At 41.1% G+C, this 24,934-nt stretch overlaps 1 protein-coding gene across 2 annotated transcripts in view; it reads left to right on the top strand.

Annotated features, from left to right (window-relative positions):
- IL16 (interleukin 16) overlaps positions 1-24,934 on the top strand; it is a 145,375-nt gene that overhangs the window by 59,861 nt on the left and 60,580 nt on the right. For both annotated transcript variants that reach the window (XM_040414077.1, XM_040414076.1), the window contains 9 exons: positions 5,046-5,393; positions 8,319-8,421; positions 11,570-11,715; positions 13,919-14,029; positions 15,055-15,169; positions 16,181-16,254; positions 20,430-20,622; positions 21,520-21,637; positions 24,603-24,735. In XM_040414077.1, the coding sequence (XP_040270011.1) occupies positions 5,088-5,393; positions 8,319-8,421; positions 11,570-11,715; positions 13,919-14,029; positions 15,055-15,169; positions 16,181-16,254; positions 20,430-20,622; positions 21,520-21,637; positions 24,603-24,735 (1,299 nt within the window). In that variant the 5' untranslated portion in view covers positions 5,046-5,087. The remainder of the gene's footprint in view (positions 1-5,045; positions 5,394-8,318; positions 8,422-11,569; positions 11,716-13,918; positions 14,030-15,054; positions 15,170-16,180; positions 16,255-20,429; positions 20,623-21,519; positions 21,638-24,602; positions 24,736-24,934) is intronic.

Genomic DNA, 24,934 nt, shown 5'->3' with positions numbered 1-24,934 from the left:
CTCATACACAATGTACTTACCTCGCTCCCCGGCACCCGTGTCGCTTCTGACGCCCTCACGGCCGCTGCTGCATCTCCCTGTTGCTTGGATGAAAACATCCAGCGTCAGGGTGAGGGGGGGCGCCAATGGCAGGCGGTGACAGGAACGAGCCTCCCTAGCATCTCCCTAGGTGGTCAATCCTTTGAAAAATCAAGAGGTATTAGAAATGCTGGATTAAGACTGCATATCTTGTATAGGTTTAGTGAAAACGTTGCCTTGTAGGAGTTCAGCACACTACAGCTACAGGTCTGTACTACTAGTAGTTGAAACAGCACAAACACATTTTGTGCCATTGCTTATAGAAGAAGCGGACAGCGGACTCAGGGTGGTGATTGATAGCTTCTGTCATGTATATCTGCATTCTCTGTCAGGGGTAGTGGGAGTGCTCTCCACCTGAGTAAACCAGACATAACTATGAGGTAGCAGTATTCTTTCAATGCTCCTATTAGTCAAATGTTACCAATTTTAGGAATACAACCCGATAGCTGTAATATGCTAATATTACATAGATAGATTCAGTTTAAAGTCTTTAAGTGAACACTTTATTGCATCGATCATCCGACTATACCACAACCTTAAGCTTAGGCTTCTTTCACATTTGTGTTATATGTAATATAGTCTATGTACAGATTAGTGAATTGACTGTAAACAAATTAGTTTCATTACGAATTTCACAGGCAGCCCGATCAGCCAATCAGGGGAAGGATTCAGGCAGATCCTTTTGCTGAGAATATCATAGAATGCCATTCTGTGTTCAACTTGCAACCTGAGAGAAGGTGTATTGGCTGTGTCTGATAAAAACCTATAATACACGCCAGCAAGTAATCTAGCTGTACTAGGGACACTACAGGGAGATATAATTGGGTAGATTTCACGGTTTTGTCAGGAAAAGCATAGCATAGAGAGTGAGGGACTGGTCAAACTGTGTGTTCATTCATAGTTCATATAGGCAAGTTCTGCATGACTCATTTTTTTCTGTATATGGACACACAGCCAGCTTTTTTTTTTATATATATATTTTTTAATCTAAAGTTTCTACAGTTCATAGGCTTATTGCTGGCACGCCATTAGCATAAATTTTGCTGTATATGCTGAACAATTGCCCCTTTTTTCTAAAAACCTCCATTTTCCATTTGTAATTGGGCATTTTCAGCGCATTTCAGTGCATCAGTATATCTGTGCTATTAAAAGCATTGTATTACTGCATCATACCGTTCAGTTACAGAAAACTGCAAAAGCATTTCACTGCAATAACACTATTAGTATACCCATGTTAGTGAACTCATTGTATTACTGCAAGACTGCTTCTCTCAAACAAAAAGGAGAATTTTTCTAGGCTTGTTCAACTTCAGAACAAGCCACTGTTTTTTCTGACAAATAATACCTGTGAGTGGTTAAATACAGGCAGGCATTCTGCCCCCATTAACGCATCATTTTTGAACCCTTGTTCGGAACAAGCCGACATTTCTTATGACACTAACACATGTGTGTAAAAACAGGGGCAGGGATGTGTCCCTGTTAAGGCATAATTTTTGGATGCTCGGTCCCATCACAGTGTGCTTTTAAATATACCGTTTTTTAACACCTTCAACCATACGTTTACCCATAGTTATATATGTCAGTGTCACTCTGACATTATTTTCTATTGTTGGCATTGTGTTAAACAGCTTGAGTGTGGGGGGGGAGAACAAAAATTTGCCAAAAAACTAAGAGAGAATGACAACATAGAAAAATAAACCTGAGTCCTAGGAGACCCCAGAATGTTATATACTAATTTTCAGCTCTTTTTATTCATGTAAAATCGATTCGGCCACAAATCTACTTTTTTTTAAAGAAATTGATGAATTGGGTATGAAATGAATATCAAGAAGTTTGCTCATCCATAAGTCTAGAATATGAGTTAACTTCTTTCCTTTTTTGGTTGTAATGCTGTGTACCACATAACTGAGACTTTCCAATTACTGTCCGTACTAGAATACGGTATTTAAGATGTTGCAATGGAGTCTAACTATGAAGTTATGAGCTACATTAAAGGAACAGCTAAAATGTCAGCGCATATAAACACTGGACACATATACAATAATTACTGGTTAAACTGTCTACATAACAAACCTAAATAAGTAATAAACTGAGCTTGAGTCATTTGTATGACAGCAGCATAAGTCAGAATGAGTTAAAACAACTATAAATTAAAACCTCACCCTTGGCCAAGTCCTGTGGACACAGAGGCAAAGAATTCTGCAAGCCAATAAATATTTTTAAGCGCACATATTGCAGCTCATTTGTGAAGTAACAAACTCGAAAATATTTATTGAATGATCGCTGTAAATCTTACAGACTTCTGAAGGGTCATAGAGGGACACTGAACAGTTTTACAGTTACTTATTGCCACACCGTCTGTATAACACTAGTTCATTCATTTAGTGAAGTCATGAATGCTATCCTATCTGCGAGCTCTCAATATCCATCCTAAAGATAGTGAATGGCCTATTAATGATGCCATATCTCCTGCAGGTTTCTCCAAAACAATAAAATATTATCATTTCACTATGGAGACGTGTTCGAGCATTTTTGAAACCTAGGCCTTGAGTACCAGTGGCTTTTGATAACCAGCTTCTCTAATATAGGGATAGTTCTAACATGACTACTAACTGAGGAAAAGAGGGTATGCTTGCCTCACTTCATTTTTCCCATAGACTGCACCTCCAATAGGCTTGCTGCCATGGGGACCTATCTAGGTGTCTCCTCTACCAGACTACAGAATATGTATTGAATATCTATCCAATAATCAGTTCTCCTTTATTAGGCTGTGTTTCCATGTGGCAGCTACAATCTCACCCACCCACTGCCTGAAATCTTACCAAGCTGTGTTGGCCAATGGCATCACTACTTTGGACAGAACACGTCTGATAAGCCATTGGCTGCTGTGGTTGGGTGAGCTTGCAGCTGCCACATCATGGCCACCTTGTGGAATGCCAGGCTTACCATTCTTCTCCTCACTAGTGAGATATTTTTTGCGAACAGTCTATTGGCACTTAGTAGTAATTTAGATAAAGGAGCCATGTGGATTACCGCTAACTTCCCACATTAGTGAACAATAGCAAATACAGGTGAAGAATGGAAATTAGCGGTACTTTGCATGCGCCATGTAATGGCACCCAAACAGTGACACACCAGAATTGCATCTATATTTACCCAAATTTTACCTTATTTTAGTGGGCAATTATTTACATATAGTCAGCGATACTTTGTGATTTGAAGGAACCATCCCTTCTACAATGGCCTTTCTGATGTAAATCACTATTGTCAGTTTCTTTGTGGTCTTCTTACAAGGATATGTGATTACATCTATCAGGGTATATTCACATGTTATTTTCAGTGTTTTATGGAGGTTTTTTTTAAAACAAACCAGGTAAATAAAATAAAAAAAGTTTTGGCTGAAAAAAACTCTATCAAAAATTTAAGGAAACCTTATCAAAACCTGCATATTTGAATACACCTTTCAAGTGTTCTCCTGGCCTGTAGCTAAAATGGCTCTTCCAGCTAATCTATGGAGAGAATACACCTTCAGTCGTACACTCCACCAATTCCACAATTGTCGCTCCACCAATTCCACAATCCCGTCTGGGATCACGTGATCACCTGACTGGCCGAGGCTCTTCCTCTGACGTCACATCCGGCTGTGCTCCTCTTTCCTTCTTTTCAGCTGCATAAAGTAGAAGCAGCTGAATAGGAAATAAATGGAGCGAATCCGGCTGCAGTTGGCCCTGCATTCTCGTCTTCCTTGGCTGGACTCCTCTGTGATAAAGGTCCTAAGCACTAGTCCCAGCTGGAGCACCCCAAACTCAGTTCATCAGCTCATACTGCCAATGCCCAAAATCAAAGTCAAAAGAAATGCTCTCCCAACTTATAAACTCACCCCAGTCCACGTGAACAACACACAATTATCGCTGCATCCTCTCACTGGCTGTTCTGCCACCCTCACACGTTGGCAGGAGAATGAGCAGGGCAGCTAAACTCTTCCCTAGCAATTCACTGAGGTAGACGCTGGGGGTCCTCTACAGCTTTTATTGAAAGGGTCAGTGTAAAACTACAACAATAAATATAACAGTGCTTACTATGAGGCAAATATATACATAACACAGTATACATGACATAGCATAGTAAGAGCATATGTAAACACAAACGTAGAAATACATATGGGCATGAATAAGACAGATGTAGGCAAGATGGCTGACTAACCATGAGGGAGGCTGACCGCATGGTATTAGCATGGGTACAGCTAAAGGCACAGTAAATGCAGAGATAACCTTGTGTGGTGATGAGAAAGGTAAGTAAGACTCACCAACTGTGCTATGGTAGGGTTAAACATCAGGATGAAGCAAATGGTAGAGAGAGACAGACAACATGTCTGGCTTCCATGAGGACACGATGGCTTCTGCAAGAAGAAGGGGCAAGACCCAAGGGGCAGATAGGAAAACTAAGGTGGCTGGAATGGCCAAATTTAAGAGAGCTCAGCAGGAGCTAATTACTAGTATAAGAAATGGTATAAAACAGTAGATGGCGCGATTAGCAAAGTAATTAGCAAGAGCAATAAATTACATTGGGGAATAAGAAATGCACACAATATTAATGCTTGTGAAGGCATGACACTGGCTATGGGGAAGGAACCATGAAGATCCCCATCAATTGTGGCATTTGAGGATGTTCTCCAGTGCCAAGTTGAAGGGGCATGCCAAATTATAACCCAAAGAACCATTGCACACCTAGTACTGCCAAACATAGCAACCCACACTTTCCATTATATGGCTGCATAACCAAGTAAAAGAAAAGTAAAAAGCTAGATCTGTGGAGATTACACAAACAACTCTGCGAAGGAGTGATGCTGGTCATGAGCAATCATGTGAAGTAAAGGGCTCCGTTATGCAAGAAAATCATGAGTTCTTGGCTGTACTCTTACATATCTACTAAATAAAATATCATAACAATTTTCATTGTACTTACAGAAATAATGTTGCACTGTGGGTGATGTAAAAATAACCACTGACATGCCCAACAAATATGGTTACAAGCGAACCAGCATCTTTATGTCCTCGCTAAAGATGAGCAGACAGAACAGTACTGGGGAAAAAGTAAAGAAACCCAAAAACTTCCGGTCTATATCCAAGTCTCTTATTCTCTGTAACTCCAAGAACAGTGACGATGGGTCCAGTCTGGAAGAAAAGTATTCTGAAATCAATGAAAGTATACAAGATATTGAATCATGCAAAGCTGATTCACTGCACATAGATGGCACGATGCCTGATGTCACAGGAAGAATAATAGCCCTGCCCAGCGACAAATCACTTCTAAAGGTAAGTGATTTTCTGCTGACAGGCTAAACAGATAGTGAGATATCATAGATTAGAATATCTAGGTCAGTTCTACAAAAACATTGTGGGAAATGTACTAAGACTACCACTATGTCAGTCTTAGTATAAAGTCCATTGGTGCAGAATGGGCCAAATTTTAAGAGGCAGAGGCAAATCTACGCTGACGTGGGTATAAACTATCATTTCTGGAATAAATGATTGCAAATCCAGCGGGCTGCTGGAGGTCACGCCCCCTCCCGCTAAGCATCACCCACTTTATTTTGCCCCTTTTAAAACGTGACGAGACAAGTGAAAAGTCAAATTATTCTGCAATCATGGCGTGTGCCATAATGTATTCATTTATTAAATGAATTACCAATTATACTATATTTCAGGACTGGGGGGCACATTCTGAGGTTGTTGTGTTTTTAATGTGTTTTTGCTTTGGTTGATGAACTCCCAAACCTTTGTTTTACTGCTCCGCTACCAAAACAAAAAATGCATGCTAAAAATACAACAAAAACAGAGTGTGAACCCAGACTTATTAGAGTTTGGTAATCTAAAAGGTCAAAGCATTCGAATTATTCAAAGAACCATAGATTAAATAGACAATAGTTGTCGGTGCGTGAACCCGAATTGCAAAGTTCAGGTTCATACCGAACTTTGAGAGTTCAGGTACCCAGACTCAAACACAAACTTTTTCACTAAAGTCCAGGTTCGGGTGATTTTATTATTTTCCGTTATAACTTAGTTATATTGGAAAATAATAGCATTCTTAAGACAGAATGCAAAACAATATGACCATTTAGGGGTTAAAAAACCCAAACAATTCACCTCATCCACTTGATTGAGCTGCAGCAGCTTCAATCTTTACTGAACAGGACCTGCCAAAGGACCTGCGATGTGCGCGATGACGTCACTGCGCTCTCCCACATGGTGACGTCATCGCGCACGTTGCAGGTCCTTTGGTAGGTCCTGTTCAGTGAAGATAGAAGAAGCTGCTGCAGCGCGATCGAGTGGATGAAGTGAGTTGTTTGGGTTTTTTTAACCCCTAAATGGCCATATTGTTTTGCATTCTGTCTTAAGAATGCTATTATTTTCTGATATAACCATGATATAATGGAAAGTATAGTGGGGTTCGGGTCAAGTTTGGGTCCCAAACTTCCACATGTCTGCTCATCCCTAGTTGTCACCTTTCAGGACCTACTGAACTACTCGTCTGATAAACTGAGATCAATATTGAAACTGCAACAGGTTCAAACTACTATAAAGCCCCATGTATGGTAAGGTTGACCTAATGAGTGGGGAAATGTTTACATCACTTATAAATCTGACTTAAGCTGCACCTTAAAGGGAATCTGTCACCATGATATTAACAAAGTAACATAGTATATAAGGCCTAAAAAAGACATTTGTCCATCCAGTTCGGCCTATTATCTGCAGCACTACATATGTAGTACTGCAAAAAAGGTGTGCAGATCAGTATTTTTTTTATTTCCTACTTTCCCGTTCCCACAGCGTCAGTGCTAGACTGTGTATCTCAGTGAAGCATTGAGTGCTGACAGCGAAGAATGAGGAGCAGTAGAAAAATAAAAAAATTAAATAAATAAAAAATTTGTGATCTGGATAAATAAAAAATTAGTGATCTGGATTTCTTATCTGCAGTACTACTTATGTACTACTACAGATAATCGTCCAATATCATGGTGACAGATTCTCTTTAAGGAGTTTCCCATTTCATACACGAGGAGCATATCCCTAGAATATGCCATCATTTTATGACTGGTAAAATCCGACCTCTGTAACCTCTAAAGATCCTGAGAATGAATGGGATGCAGTGCTGGTTAAAGAGGTTTTTCAGTAAGTTACATTGATGAACTACCCTCATGATAGGTCGTCAATTTCAGACCTGCGGGGGTCCGACACCCGTTACCCCGTCGATCCGCTGTAAGGAGAGGCTGGGCACTCCGTGAGTGCCGCGGCCTCTTCCTAGACCATGTGACGTCACCGTACAATCAGTCACATGGCCTAGTTTTAGCTTAGCCCCATAGAAGTGAATGGGGCTGAGGCGCAATACCAAGCACAGCCGCTATACAATGTACGGCACTGTGCTTGGAAAGCTGGCATGAGCCCATTGTTTTGTTTGTCTTTATTCAATCACGTTTTAAGGGGGCGCAGCAGTAAACTATCCCTGTAGACCCTTTATTCTTAGGATAAGTGGAAATGCCATATATCAGACTCTCACCAATTAAAGTAAAAGCATATCCTAACTTTAAAGGGGTATCAACCCCTCAATGGGGTTGGCTAATCTCTCACTTTGGTGGCATATGATATTGTGCCATCTATAATATGGTATCTGTTGATACAGAACTTTTCTAAGGCTGAGTTCACATTACCGGTTAGCTTTCCATTCTTCTGATCCATCAGAAGTGCAGAAAGAAAAATGTATTTCAAGCACTTTTTTGGAATCCATCTTTTCTCCTGTCAAAAATAACGGATCTCAGACAAAACTGGCAAAAACAGATGCAAACTAAGCACAACAGATGTTCAAAATAAAGGATCCGTTATTAATTCTTCGGACGGATCAGAAGGACGGAAAGGTAAATGGCGATGGGAACTTGGCCTTGTTTACTAGAATTTAGAAACTGAACCTATTTCAGCGTGTTCGTCATAAACACTTTTTCGGGGAAGATTGCTGAGCTAAATGTATACATAGCAAATGTTTTCTATAACCAACGGACAGCTTGCCAGTACTTTACCACATTTGGCACGTGGCTGCGCTGAAACCCCAGCTTGGATTTGCAAGACCTTTGTCTACAAAACTGATGTAGACAGATTAACCACAGGAAACAGATCAGTAATCTTAACCCTTTATTGAAAGTAATGAACTAGAATTCTACTTCTTACCATGAATGTTCTGTCTTTCAGGAAACTGCTTTGAATGCTTTTATAGAAAGTCAAGCTAAACTGGAAAATCACTGTATGCTACAAATGAAGGTTCCATGCGTCAGGACACGTAGTAATTCCACAAGTATGTTCTGGTGAAGGGGATCTTGACTAGCTCATAAACTGCATTCTAAACCATATAATTATGTATAATTCACCATGAGATTTAGTCTTGATTTATTAATTTAAAAAAACTAAGAAAAATAAATCTTCTAAAGTTTAAGTGCTCTTTCCACTAACCGTTTCAACTTTGAACAATTAATATATAGAAGTGTCAAGTATTGGCACCGAAAATACTAATGTGGGTACAATTTATAGATTATAAATAGGGATGAGCGAATCAACTTTGGATGGAACATCCGAAGTCGATTTGCATAAAACTTTGCTTGAATACTGTACTGATCGAGCGCTCTGTACAGCATTAGGATGTATTGGCTATTGGAAACTTCCGAAGTTATTTCGCATAAAACTTTGTTTGAATACGGTACGGAGCGAGCGTTCTGTACAGTATTAGGATGTATTGGCTCAGATGAGCCGAAGTTATTACTTTCGAAGTCTCGCAAGACTTTGGGTAATAACTTTAGAAATGAATTTCTACTGTAAAAAAACATTCCCCGAACTCAGGTTCGGTTCCAAGTGGTCCCTTGGAACCGAACCCGAGTTCAGGAAAAGGCTTTTAACAGTAGAAATAAATTTTTAAAGTTATTACCTGAAGTCTCGCGAGACTTCGAAAGTAATAACTTCGGCTCATCTGAGCCAATACATCCTAATACTGTACAGAACGCTCGCTCCGTACCGTATTCAAACAAAGTTTTATGCGAATCAACTTCGGAAGTTTCCTCCGAAGTCTATTCACTCTTTCGTAAATTGTAAAGATTAGAAAATGAACAACTAAAGATATTTTCTGGGAGTTTAACATTGATGACATGCCAACCAGTTTATTGAAGGAGGCCACCGCTCACCAGAAGACTGTGGCCTCCTCATAGCTTACCAAGAACAGCGTCATACATTGTATTTTAGCTGCACTTGGTATTGCAGCTCTAGCCAATTCACTTGAATGGGATTTAGCTGCATCTTGGCCATGTGAACAATGATCGAATGCAGCGACCCCTTCCAACAGCTGATCGACAGGGGTGCTGGGAGTTGGCCCAATCTGATATTGATAACCTATCCTGCTGTTTGTAATTCACAAGTTCCCACTAAAGTCATATACTTTGAAATACATTATTCGTGTGCTTCTACACAAGGAAGATGCAATTTAGGAGAAAAGGGAGATGCTTTATAACCAAGCAAACTGATAACTAAGATGCTACATTTGGCAAATTCTGAAGTATACATCTATAAAACAGAAGGAAAAAAACTAGACATACTATTTCAGAATAACCTAATCTGCTTGGCACAAAAACCTGAAACAGAGTGACATCTAGTGTTCATGAACAGCTTTACACAGAAATGAGAAATGTTGTACTTTGATGGACTCAAAGAGCAGACATAGGATATTTGTGCCATACCCTCTCTGTTATTAGAACAATCCTGCAATGCTAGCATTGTAGCTTTACACAAAGCATTGATATCCCCTGTGGCACCGGAAGATGCGCTTTATTTATGATGAGACGTACGACTCATCAAAAATTAAGCACATCCCATGACAATCTGTGTGTCCAAAGTGAAATCTACGCCAGCTTATAGCAGACGTAGGTTTTAGTTATTATTCACGCCACAAAACTGGTGTAAATCATGATGTGTGTTGGGGCTGTTGGCACAAAGGACTTAAAGTGCATCTGTCATTTCAGGTATTTTTTAGAAATTTTTTTTTCATAAGGAATAACACTATTATGGCCAATATGTGACTTGCAGCTAGCCGGAACAGCTTGCCAGAGTTCACTGGATCCGGCATTGCCGGTTCCCCATTGACTGTAATGAGGTCCCGCTGTCATTCCGGCAGCTTTCTGGCATAAATGTCGGGGTTCAGCCAGACGAATATCGCTAGTGATGAGCGGCAGGGGCAATATTAGAATTTGCAATATTTTGTGAATATTTGGTAGAATATTTGTCATATATTCACGAATTCAAGATTATTTTTTGATCGCTAAAAATTGGCAATGTAATATTCACGTAATGCGCGCAAAATACAGGCGGGTCACTATAGCTACATTTCTCAAGCTGCTAGAAGTTTCCTGAGACTGGAGAAAATGGTTGGCACAGCAGAACATTACAATAGCTTTATATGCAGATAGAGTGCACCAATATATTCGCGATTGTGAAATCGGCACTAATTATGCTAATATTTTGTTCCAAACTGTTGTTTTTGCCACACCTAAGGTTTTTGCTATCTCTCTGATGGGTTTGTTTTGTTTTTTCAGCCTAATGATGGCTTGCTTCACTGATAGTGACAGCTCTTTGGATCTCATCTTGAGAGTTGACAGCAACAGATTCCAAATGCAAATAGCACACTTGAAATGAACTCTGGACCTTTTATCTGCTCATTATTATTGGGATAATGAGAGAATAACACACACCCGGCCATGGAACAGCTGAGAAGCCAATTGTCCCATTACTTTTGGTCCCTTAACAAGTGGGAGGCACATATGCAAACTGTTGTAATTCCTACACCGTTCACCTGATTTGGATGTAAATACCCTCAAATTAAAGCTGACAGTCTGCAGTTAAAGCACATCTTGTTCTTTGCATTTCAAATCCATTGTGGTGGTGTATAGAGCCAAAAATGTTAGAATTGTGTCGTTGTCCCAATATTTATGGACCTGACTGTATGTAAAGAGTGGCGGAGCAGGAAAGTCAGTCATTGCTTATAACCCAACATCCACCCAACATCTAGGGTCAATTTTCATAGTAAGCCAGTTTAACCTCTCAGCATGTTTTCTGGAGTATTGGAGGAAACAAAAATAAAAGATAAAATGCATACTGTATACAAGTGTTGTTCAAACCCAGGTGCTTCAAGGCAACAATGCTAACCAAAATGCCTCCATACTGCAATGAGTAAGCAGTACATGCTACCAGAGCTGACCTTGATAGTCTCCACAACAGCAAGTACATCATCATGGTCACCTTTAGCACATTCTGGGATTAATAATTCCAGTGGGAGCCTCTGGTGTCAACTTGTAGTTTCCTTCAAGCTGATATAATCAGTGCAGTGTCTAGCAATATTTCCATGCCTTCAGAACAAATATGTTGCATCTTTCATGTTTGTGAATATTTTCTGATATCTGTATTAGGTGTGAATGTGAACCCGTACTGGATTGGTGAAATTGACCCGCCTGCAACTAAGAAACAATCACTGTATAGAGAGAGGCCAGCAAACCTGTGCAGCAGCAGGAAGTCTTTGTCTCAGCAATTCGACTGTCCTACAGGGGCAATTCAGGTAAGAGCCTAGTGACTTAAGGGGGTTGTCTCATCATGGACAACGGGGGCATATCGCTAGGATATGCCCCCATTGTAATAGGTGCGGATCCCGCAAGGTGGTGGCTGGAGGACTCTGGTCCGGACACCAACAAGCTCCTTAAAGTCGTGAACGGAAGCGTACCACACACGTGTAGCCCCCGCTCCCAATCATTTCTATGGGGCCGATGGAAATAGCCGAGCAAGCACTTGGCTATTTTCGCTGGGCCTATAGAAAATGAATGGAAGGCGGCTGCGCATGTGCAGTGCGCCCTCTTTCACTTGCGGGGCACTGTTCTCGATATAGGGGTGGGTCCCAGACGTGGGACCCGCACCTAGAAGACAATGGGGCATATCCTAGCGATATGCCCCCATTGTCTATAATGAGACAACCCCTTTAATATCCTGTAGTCAAACTTTATACAAACACAGTAAGGTTTGGTCTTCCAGGTTTAAAGGGGTTGTGCAGTTCTATGATACTGATGACCTATTCTTGTCTGATTCAAGTGAATGGACAGAGCAGTTGTAATACACTGCGCCGCCGCTCATACACATCTCATACACACTTGGCATATAGAAGCCTGTGTATTCATTAAAAACATCAATTTTTCTAATGTTTTAAAATAGCAATCCGAAGTCAGGTTTGGTACTGGCTGGTACCTCGGTACCAAACCCTACTTCGGATTGCTATTTTAAAATGTTTTAAAAGAAGCAGATGTGATTACCGAATTAATTCAACGAAGTCTTGCGCAACTTCGGGTGAGATGAATTTTGCCCACACGGAGGCAATACATTTTAATGCTGTATGGAGACAGCATTAAAACCTCTTCATAGTATATTTCACAGCATTGGTGGTGACATCTTTCTCACAAGTAATACAGATTGTGTCAGGATCTGTTCAGTAAAAAAGTGATGGTTTTTTTCTGTGCGTCATTTGCATCCCGATTGTATCCGGATTACATGCATTTTTTCACGCGTGTAAAGAACAACTGAAAAATAACAATTTACATCTTCTAGCAACCGTCAGTGAAAATTGCATTGCATCTGGATGCCTTCTGTTTTTCACGGAAGCCCCATTCACTTCAATGGGACCAGGGCTGCGTGAAAAATCGCACAATACGCTGCAATTTCTCCTGAATGTAAAGATGATTCGTAAAAAATGGACCCATTGAAATGATTGGGTCAGGATTCAGTCCGGAGGCTATGTGTTCACTACATGCATCTCCTTTGGATGGAAAACTCACTTGTATGAAAGAGCCCTAAGTGTATGGCACGTGACTGCTGCAGCCAATCACTGTCCTTAGGGTTAGACAGATTTGCGGCAGCGTTCACATGCTGTAGTCTCTGCTGCAGTTTGTAAAAAAGCAGCAGGAAAACAGGACCAGCACCACAAAGAATGGCACTCGAGAAAGAGATGATTAAAACATGATTTTTTATTTTAGGCTATTGCAGGGCTTGTCTGAATTTTTTATTATCTCAGACAACCCCCTTAATAACCTGCCCCCCAATATTTCTACTTATTGACTTTGCAGTTACCCAGAGAATCTGACCCAAAGTGTTTACAGTCCATTTTCTATATAAAATATAATTCATCGGCCTATACAAACCCATCACCACACATGCTTTAGTATTTCAATGTTAGCTGATCGTGTTGAGTGAATCGAAGCCCACAAAGTGGACTTCGATCTGAATTTCAGAATAAATTCAATTCAACGTGAAGCCGAATTTCCTTGTGCTTCGTGGTAGCGAATCAATTTTATCTTAAATAGTGTAAAAAAATAAATAAAATCATACTTCCATAATCCATTTGCACACGACAGGCCAGCCGCCACCTTGCCTAAAGATCTCGCACAAAATCCCGTGCGAGGTGACGTATGACGTCACCACGCCGGCCGGCGTGATGACATCATCATGGCCCGCGCAAGATTTCTCACCAGACTTCGAGCAAGATGGCAGCCAGCCCGTTGCATGCAAATGGATGAGGAAAGTATGGTTTTTTTTTGTTTTGTTTTTTACACTCTGTTAAGCAGCCGAATCGAATTTTTTAAAAATTCGCTCATCTCTATTAGCGGATCTTCACACTTGCACTGTCACCAACAAATGTATTTTCATCTTACATCCCATTAACTTAATGATTTAGTAACAGTCACGTCAATGATGTCTTATTAAATCCTCCATGCTTACAGGGTGTTTCCCGTGCATCAAGGTCACTGAGTTCGGCACAATTAATGAACATGAGAAGCTCCTCACATGCTTCTGTCATTTCCAATATTATCTTAATGAAGGGCCAAGGCAAGGTGAGCCGAATCCTGTTATTAATTAATAGAACATACTGCCCCGTCCACACCTGTTATTGTCACTTGTCAGAGAGGTGTCTGAAAAATGCTATTAATAATATGATTAAAATGCAATGTAATGGATAGGCTAAATAGATGTATGAACCATACATCTAATAAATGTGTACACAAACTAGATTGTATTGCAGAGTGGTGTACACACAGAAGAGAGGGGTCTCAGAGCCACAATAAAAATGGACCCCATTATGATGTTGCGTTTTGCCAACAAGGCTCTAAACAGCCTTTCCACAAATATTGGACCAATTCCTTCTCATTTTGTTTTGCTCTGCACAAGTTCTCATTGTTACGGACCTACACAGGGCTGGGCCTCCCTATAGTGCCCTCATGGTCCACCTCTATGGTACTGTGTGTGTGACCTTGGCATTACAGTGTATTACACCTTCTGTATTCAGACTAGATACAAACAGCCCCATCATGTACTTCTTCTTGGTTGTGCCAAGATAGAAATTGTCCCCATATCTATGGGACTGCAGGAATACAACAGCACTCAGCTACTTCCAGCAGTCTGATAGAGAATGAATGAAGAGACGTGTCCTCACCCTGCCGCTCCATTCATATGGAGGCATGGGAACCCTATTCTCGTGATCATGGAGGACCTTCACCAATCAAATACTTATCCGGTATTCTGCGGAAAGAGGATACATTTCAATCTTGGCATAAAAAAGTGTCAAAAGAGATGCATAACGGCAAAGCTATAGCAATACTAAGGGTTCAAGGGATTGTACCTGAAGGGCCAATATAGATACTTTCTTCTAGAACCAGTGCCACATGTGTCCTTAGGATGTGTGTGATATTGCAGCTCAACCCTATTCACTTCAGTGGAGCCAAGAAGTAGAATTTTGTTAGGTATTTAGTAAATATATTCATAAATCTTGCCCATTATTCTTTTAAAGGGTAGTATATGGTACCCTTACTGATAGAGTATGCTATGGCATCTAACACTCACATCTACTGTTGTTGGGCAGGGACTGGGTTTCAGCATTGTAGGAGGGAAGGACAGCATCTACGGACCAGTGGGCATCTATGTGAAGACAATATTTCCGGATGGAGCTGCTGCAGCTGACGGCAGGCTACAAGAAGGTAACTGTCTCCAAAGTGTGTAAAACAAATTGAGTTTTCCACTAGTTTTGGACATGCTTTCATAAAATATACAGTATAATAAATGTAAGTATTATTCATCTTTGACCTAAAATGTCTATCATGAAAAAGAATTGTGGCACATAAGTCCTTATTCATACGTTCATACACTAGTTCAGGGGTTAGCGACCTCTGGCACTCCAGCTGTTGTGAAACTACAACTCCCACCATTTCCAGTTACTTCTACTGGAGTTCTGAGAACAGCCAAGCAAGCGTGCATGCTGGGAGTTGTAGTTTCACCACAGCTCTAGGGCTAAAGAAGGTTGCTGATCCCTGCACTAATATTAGGTTGAAATGAAACATTGCCCATATTCTAAAAAAAATAATAGATTGAATAAGCCATTCTGTTTGCAGTTTGAGCCATGGGTGAGTATAAAATGTACAGAGCTTAAAAGTAACTGTGAAATTTACCATTGCTATATTCTGGAGAGAAAGTGCTTTTAATCTATGAAAATGAGCAGTTAGGTGCACCGAGGGCGGGCCCAAGCCTTGTTCCTCCTGCTTCCTCTACCAGCCCCCCCCCTCCTTTTTGATTGACAGGGTCAGATGAGAAGACTATGCAGGAACCTGGCCCTGTCAATCAAGAGGGAGGAGCTGGCAGAGGAAGCAGAAGGAGAAAGAGTGCACTCAGTGGCTTGGGGCCCACCCTCAGTGCACTTAACTGCTCATTGGCATATGGACTCAAAGGTGCTTTTTCTCCAGAATGAAAAAAAACGGATTTCTAAGTGAAAGGTTTTGTTACAACTGAGATAGCACTACAAGGCATCAAGGTTTAACAGACTCCATCTAATAATCCCTCATTACAGAAGATACCTGCTGTATATAAAAGCAGTCTCTGACATGGGCAATCAGTAGCTACTTTTAACAGAACCTATTAGATTTCACTGTGTTATGACAGAAAAATCCCACTGATGAGCCCACACATAATTCATTTTCCAAAGTGTTTTATTGCAGGGGATGAAATTCTGGAACTTAATGGAGAGTCAATGTACGGCCTAACACATAATGATGCTCTACAGAAATTTAAGGTAAGAATTGCTACTCCTTATTGAACACCTTCAGGATTTTTGGATATACTTTGAAAGGCGGCACTGACATATTAAAGGAAACACAGAAACTACAAGTAACAACAGCTAAAAACACTGGGGCTCTGGGAAATTATTTAAGTATTTATCAAAATTTCAAGGGGTATGGCACTATGCTAATCGGGATCGGGATCACTTTTGTGCAAGGCATTACATTTCCTATAATAGACTCTGCTCCATAGCTAGGGCTCAAGTGCCCCTAACAGAGTGAAAGGTTGCTGAGCTGCAGTAATCTGACGCAGCGACTACAGCCACAATGGGGGAGCCAGGTGTTGGATCTCATATTATGACCTAGCGTAAGGATAGGCCATCAATATCCCTAGCCTGAACAACCCCTTTAACCCCTTAGTGACCAGCCTGTTTTGGGCTTGTTTGACTAGGGTTGAACGAAGCGAGCTTCGGATCATAGATCCATTATCTCTGAAAATAATTTCGGCCATCAGTTTTTTAACTTGAATACCATTTTAAAACTTGATCCTGAAGACAGTTTCGGTAACAGCTGGTCCCTCGGTACCAAAGCTGACTTCAGATTCAAGTTTTAAAAAGGTTTTCAAGTTTAAAAATCAAAGTCTGAAGTTATTCACCGAATTCGTGATAACCAATGTCACCTCACCGAAGCCCATACATTTAATTGCTGTACAGAGACGGATCTCAGTACAGCTTTCAAATAAAGTTTTGACCAATGCGACTTTGGATCTCTGATCCAAAGCTTGCTCCGCTTAACACTATTAGTGACCAAGCAATTTTTTTTATGTTTTCATCGTTGCTTTCCAAAAGCTATAACTTTTTTATTTTTCCGTCGATGTAGCTGTAGAAGGGCTTGTTTTTTGCAGGACAAGTTGTAGTTTTTAATGGCACCATTTTGGGGTACACACAACTTTTATTAACTACTTCTGGGGGGGATGGGAAAAAACTTCAATATTGCCACATAATTTTAACATTAAAAATTTAGCAGTATCATTTTCGGCATAAATAACATGAGGTAACAGGCAGTGGGTGTGGATCCACTGTGCCAACCTAAGGGCTAAACCTAAGGGCATTGTCGTGGTGGTCCTCTGGTATTCACTTGTTTACTAATATACAGGGATCTGGAATAGTCTGGGTGTAATTGGCTGCTGACCCATGGGGGTCAGAGACACTGGTGCAAAGCACAGAAGAAGCATATAATACTCATAGTCAGGTAATAGACTGGGATCAAGGCAGGCAAAGTTTCTGTGTATCCCTAAAACAGCCGTGAGGTCAGGGCAGGGAAGGGAGGATCAGAGCTGACAAACAGGCAGAGTTCACACACAGGTAGACAGACAGAAAAAGCACACCTTGACCAGGACTAGCAAACACTAGAATATCTAAAGCTCAGGCATTGAATGGAACCAACAGCCCAGTATAAAATAGGAGACCTGATCAGCACCTTAGTGAGCATCTGGACAGGGAGCAAGAGGGAAAGATTAACTCCAGCATCACCATAGAGAAGTTCACCTAAAACACACAGGGTGTGCCTGCCCAGGATAGTGGAGCAGAGTCGGACACAGACTGGCAGCAAAATACATGATAACTTTGTTCTCTGGGTCAGTATGATTACAGCAATAAAAAATACATATATATAGTTAAGTTTTACTACTTTTGCACAATAAAAACACGTTTTTCCGATGATAACCTTTTTCATCCTGATAACTTTTTTTTACTTTTTTCGTTATAAAGGCTTGATTTTTGTGGGACAAAATAATTTTGTGGTATTATAATTCCTGTGTCGTGCAGTGGGCATAACACAGTGTGCCAGTTTAGTCTGGAGTATTCCTTTAATGCATACCTAACCTTTTAATAAACTGTGCATGAATCAATAGTACAGTGTGTACCTGCCATTTCTAGCAGTTTTCCAGTGTGCATGCTGGATCTGGTGGATGGAGACTAGCTGCCATTCACTGCACACAGAAAAAATAGGAGAATCTGTTTCCAAACTTTTTCACACTCACTCAAAAGCAGCCCCAGGATTATGGAGAACATTATAGAGAACTACTAAATTGTAAGGATGTGAATAGAGCACTTGGGTTGAGATAGAAAATTCCTCTTTAGCTGCAGCAGTCTATTTGGTGTTTCTTATGGAGTCTTGTCTCACTCAGTTCCTGTTCACTTCTCCACCTTCTCCCCACTCCATAGACTGGTATGAGGTAAATTAAAGGGGTTTTCCAAGAGTATAAAATGTCCCCCCATGTGCCGGGCACCCCACATGGAATATACTAACTTACCCCAGTCCCCGCTCCCGGTCGCCGCACCAAAGCTGCTGATTCTCCCTGCACACGGATGAAAACATCCGGTGTCGGAGGCGAGCAGCCAATGGCAGATGGGGACGGGGACGAGCCTCCCTAGCATCGCCGGTGACACTATGGAGGCTCGTCCCCGTCTGCCATTGGCTGCTCTCCCCCGACACCGGATGTTTTCATCCAGGTGGAGGGAGAAGAAGCAGCGTCAGTGCGGGGACCGGGGTAAGTATATTCCATGTGGGGTGCCCGGCACATGAAGGGACATTTTATACTCTTGGAGAACCCCTTTAACCTAATCATGCAGTGAGCAAATAGCCTTCCTGGTCTTATCAAGACAGATTACTCATACATTTCAGAGACAAAGTCATTTTCAAAAAGCTGTTAACTTTAGATCAAGGCATTTTTCTCTGATACTAAATATTACAATGTTCTGAACAATCACTTGTACTAGTGATTTATGTAAAGTTGTGTGAATATGTAGTGACTGCAATCTATATACCCTTGTGTGTTGACCCCTCAGCCTCCTCTAGGGTTGTTTTTTCCTCACTGAAGGTTTCCCCCTTCCTTGCTGCTGTTTTTACAAAGTATATTTTTATATATGTTAAATTAATGTATGTTAAATAAAGACTCTTATGTTTATATATACATGTGTTTGGTGCTAATTTTTGGTGTGTTTAGTACATTGAATTGTTTGGGAGGCTCTCAGCACTATATATTCAATATAACCCGGTGATCAAATCTAGTAAATATTGCAAAGTTCTAAACAATCGCTTGTACTAGTGATTTATGTAAAGTTGTGTGAATATGTATGAAGGCATCAAAACTATGAATTAACACATGTGGAATTATATGCATAAAAAACAAGTGTGAAAGAACTGAAAATATGTCATATTCTAGGTTCTTCAAAGTAGCCACCTTTTGCTTTGATTACTGCTTTGCACACTCTTGGCATTCTCTTGATCAGCTTCAAGAGGTAGTCCCCTGAAATGGTCTTCCAACAGTCTTAAAGGAGTTCCCAGAGATGCTTAGCACTTGTTGGCCCTTTTGCCTTCACTCTGCGGTCCAGCTCACCCTAAACCATCTCGATTGGGTTCAGGTCCGGTGACTGTGGAGACCAGGTCATCTGGCGCAGCACCCCATCACTCTCCTTCATGGTCAAATAGCCCTTACTTTCAAAGTTTTCCCAATTTTTCAGCTGACTGACTGACCTTCATTTCTTAGTAATGATGGCCACTAATTTTTCTTTACTTAGCTGCTTTTTTTCTTGCCATAATACAAATTCTAACAGTCTATTCAGTAGGACTATCAGCTGTGTATCCATCCACCTGACTTCTCCTCAACCCAACTGATGGTCCCAACCCTATTTATAAGGCAAGAAATCCCACTTATTAAACCTGACAGGGCACACCTGTGAAGTGAAAACTATTTCAGGGGACTACCTCTTGAAGCTCATCAAGAGAATGCCAAGAATGTGCAAAGCAGTAATCAAAGCAAAAGGTGGCTACTTTGAAGAACCTAGAATATGACATATTTTCAGTTGTTTCACACTTGTTTATGTATATAATTCCACATGTGTTAATTCATAGTTTTGATGCCTTCAGTGTGAATCTACAATTTTCATAGTCATGAAAATAAAGAAAACTCTTTGAATGAGAAGGTGTGTCCAAACTTTTGGTCTGTACTGTATATATTCACTAACATACCTGTTTGCACAGAACAAAGAAACATTTTGAGGGACTCACAGGTTTTCTTTGACGAGTCAAAGATTTTTGCATTCCCTTGTTTGCTTGCTTCTTGCTGGGATTAATATCATGCCTGTGTAATATAAGAATGTGACATGGTCTTAATTGTAACCATCAGCAAGTGAAGAAAGGAGTGATCACTCTCACAGTTCGAACAGGACTCAGCGCACCAGATATCATCAAATCCTGCAACTCTCAAATGGTTCGCTCCAAAAGCTACAGCACTTGCGCTGTGAGAGAGCATAGCCCGCTGCAATCAGAAAACTCAAATCCAAATGACAGGGTCATCATGGAGGTATCATTACATAAAGGTACAAACTATACATTATTCTTTGCATACTGATCACACAGGATGATTGATATATTTGTATAACTTTGTCACACCGTGTGATATATACTAGTATCCCCTAACCATTGGCTTAGGAGCCACATGTGCCACTGAAGCCCCTGGCATCTGGGCACCCAGCTATAGATACTGTGGTGCTCTAGTGGCATCAAAAATATCATTCCATTATTGAAAACTGACAGGTGAAACCCATATCATTGGTTCTAGATTAAAAGCAGTATCACTTTTAATTTAGCAGAGCTCAGCACCACTTGCCATATTGCATGGCTACCTATAAAAGTATATACTATGTGTACACCATTGCACATTGCATTTTACCTTTGCTACAGCTCCTACTCCATAACATATTCATATTTTAGCATACAGTTTTTGTTGGGCCGAATCCACTAGGGAGGCTCCATCCTATTCCTATTGGCTAACCCCCCTCCCCACGCCGGATGTTTTCATCCGCGTGACAGGGAGATGCAGCGGCGGCTGTGCGGGCATCAGAAGCGACACAGGTGCTGGGGAGCCAGGTAAGTACATTGTGTGTGAGGGGCCCGGGCATATGGGGGAGCATTTCAGGGGTTGGATAACCCCTTTAATGCAAATGATGTACAGTGTATTGCTTGTGTGAAAACCTTAGGTGGCTTTATAAGGCCACAGTTGGTGCAGTTTTTGTATTCATTTTGGATTCTGAAGTTAGAAGATGTATCAGGAAAAACATGAACTATTCCTCTTTTTAGATCGACCTGGCAGAAAAAAAGTCATGTTATAAACTGCCATGTGCAACTATGGCCTAAGGTTTACATAAGAGATAAATATCCCTACCTTGTAATTCCAGTATCTCTACAATGCTATTTATCGTTCTTCCCTTCTCCAGAGTCAGGAGTCGGCCTGGGCATTGGACTGTGCAGTGTTCCAAACTGTGGCAGCATTTCTGGAATATTTATTCATACACTTTCTCCAGGCTCAGTCGCCCACATGGACGGGCGTCTAAGGTACAGTTTTTGTTGTAAATATACAAAAATGTGTAAAGTGAACCAACCACATGGATTGAATATGTTTGGTTCTCATAAAATGACTACTTCTTGAAGAGTGTGGCATTGTGATGCTGGCCTACTAAACTGCAGGGTTGGACAAGAGGAAGTGTCTAGAAATTACAGGCAGTAGGCACATTAGGGGGGAGATTTTATGATAGTCTGTGAAATTTCCTGCACTGCCAGAAGATGTGCCTAATTTATGCATGCTAAGCCCACTATATACTTCTCCTGGAGCCAAATGGCTACTGGTAGGTTCTATATAAGCAGACTCAGTTTTATACTGACTTTAAAACCAGCCTCCAGGGCAGACTAACTGGTCAGGTGTGCATGACTGCATGGAGATCGCCACGCCTCCAATATATACTACAAAGAAAAAATGTGGGGGATTCAGTCAGCACAACCCTGTATGCAGGTGCACATCGCCTACCAGTAGCCATTTGGCTCCAGGAGAAGTATATAGTGGGCTCAGCATGCATGTTGGTACTTGCATCCCTGGATCCAATGAAAGCTGTCATGGCACCGGACTGGGTTAAAAGCAGAGTTTGCCTGGCATGCATGCTGTACCTGCGCTACCTGGACTTTGTGTGGCTATCATGGCCCATAAACAGGTAGGAACTAGTGTTAAGGACCACTCATAGAGGCGACCTTGACGTGGTGAGTGGCTTATTACGATTTGGTCAAAATGTACACCAATGCCTCATTCAACATCCAGCATGGAGGCAGGACAGAGTGCTGGTTGCAGAGTGCTATTGCATTTGTTTTTGCGTTTGTAATTTATAAAAAAGGCGCAGGCCTTTCCATAAATTAGGTGCATCCTCAGGAAGTCCGTGCGCCAGAATGAAATGTATGGCATTTCGGCAGCCTGAAAACTAGTGTAAATGAAGATAGACATGGTTGGCCATCTGGCTCTGCACTCCCTAACATCACCACCAGGGCCGTACATAAAAATCCCCATAGCAAGAACCTGAATTGGGCCCCCATGTCCGGTTGCTCCAGACCTGGCACTACTGTGATTTTCGTTGTTGTGGTCTTATGACAGAGCAGAACAGCAAACGTCACTAGCGCATGAACAAAACCTAATATACGCCTCAGCTGGTGCAGAACATCATAATAGTGATACGGGAACTACAAGTCTCATAATGACCCGTTTAGGCCTGTTTCACACTGACGGCAGTAGTTCCAGCAAGCTGTTTCGGCAGAGAACAGCCTGCTGGAGCTCCCTGGATACAATGGCGCCGGCGGGCATTCCAGTAACCTCCAGCAATGTCAGATCCACAGAGCTCTGGCAGGTTGTTCTATGCCAGAACAGCTTGCTGGAAATACTGCCGGCAGTGTAAAACTAATAAAAATTAGTGGGCAATACATGGAGGGTTAAAAGAGGAGAGAACTACAACTCCCAGCATGTCTAGGCTGTTATTATAGAACACAAGTTTGCATTGACTGTTATTGTAGAGCATCAATGAACATTACATGGAGAGGGATACAGTAGGACAAAACTACAATTCCCAGTATTAGGATGTTATGGGCAATCCCAGGACACCACTCACCTCTCCTTCAGGCATACGCAGAAGCTCCAACCTAGTAGTTTCAGTACATTTTCCTCTCCACTGCTGAGCTTCATCTCCCTGCCCTGGTCACTTGATGATGATATCATCACAGGTCCTTCAGCTGTAAAACTACTGACTCTGTACGGCTGCCCTGATCACATGCTGATTACATCACCGCACGTCATCCTTCTGCACAGCCAGTTAAGTTTTTACAACTAGCTATGTAAGTGTCATTCGGGGTGGGGATTTCCTATACGGATGGTCCCCCTTCCTCCACAGGCCCCATAGCAGAGGCATGGTCTGCCTCTATTAGAGGTATGCCACTAGTCACCACGTTCTTTTTTCAGAAAGTGGAGTGGGTGGCACAGGAACACTACGCGCGACAAAATTAAAAAAGTACCAAACAGGAGGTTTGCAATTTTTTTTTACAGCAAACAGTGTCATAGGGAGATTATACATTTCCCCCTAGATATTCATAATCCCTTCCATTTACTAGTTTTTTTTTGTCTTTTAGTGAATATACCGTATTATTTTTCTTGCTCGTTTTTAAAAAAATCTAATATCAATGATGATCGAAGATGATAAACGTTTATTATTGAGCTTGAATAATCACTCAGGAAAACACAGGAATTGCTAAAGTATAGCCCGCCAGACAAGCATTCCAAAGGATTTGACTGTGAATGGCATTTCACAACTTGGTACTGTATATATTGTGAACACAGAAGCTGCAGAAGCCAAACGTTAACAAATTTTTTGCAAAACTTAACTAGAAGAAAGTTTTTAGCCAAAAACACATGTATTTCAGCAAAAAAGCTCTCAATGGTCTCCATAGCTAGAAAGAGACTGCGCCCCCTACTGCTTAAAAAATAGTTTCATGTATGAATTTTATAAGGTTGCAATAGGCCCTACAAATCTCTCCAACAGATGGTTTTGTTTGCTAAGCCTGATGCCTGCTGATGAAAGACACATTTCTGGTTTCTAGTGCTGCTCTGGATCTGATCACACTATAAAGGGTGCAGATTATATCACTCCTGCCCCACATACAACAAGTTTACACTGGAAGGAAGCTTGGATATTTCACTCTCTGAGTTGCTAGAGGTTGTCATTCTTTCACTGAATTAAAAAACTCTTGCCGCTAACATAGATTTTACTCCTTCTTCCCTTCTTCCTGTTTTACACTATGTGTAAGCAAAACTGGGTTAACATGTTCAGTCTGCAAATAATGTGTAGAATCCGCAAAAATTAAAGAGTACCACACCAAACTAATAGACAGGGTCAGACATCTTTAGCCAACTGCAACTCCAAAAATTACTCCACGAAAAAAATTAAAATAGTAGCAATCATACGTATGTTTATTTTTATTTTTTTATTTTTAGGAAAGGTGATGAAATTGTGGAAATCAGTGAACATGTTGTCACAAACAAGTCTCTCAATGAAGTGTATGCATTGCTAAGCCATTGTCACCCTGGGCCAATCAGTATTCTGATCAGCAGGCATCCAGATCCTCAGGTAACCAAAGTCATTGTAAGCAATAATGATGGATTTGAACATACAGTGTATTCCTCCACGTTCAGCTTAAAGTAAATGTCTGCCTTTTAAACCATGTTCAAAATTCAGAGAGTTTGTAGCACCGAGTTCCAAAACAAACACCTGCAGTAATATTGGGTCAAATATTATTGGTTACCTCTAATGGCCACTAGGGGGAGCA

The sequence above is a fragment of the Bufo bufo genome, chromosome 1 (genome assembly GCF_905171765.1).
Source record: "Bufo bufo chromosome 1, aBufBuf1.1, whole genome shotgun sequence".
In the NCBI taxonomy this organism is placed as follows: Eukaryota; Metazoa; Chordata; class Amphibia; order Anura; family Bufonidae; genus Bufo; species Bufo bufo.
Note: the sequence above shows the minus strand (reverse complement) of the source record. Positions and strands in the feature narration are given on the sequence as shown.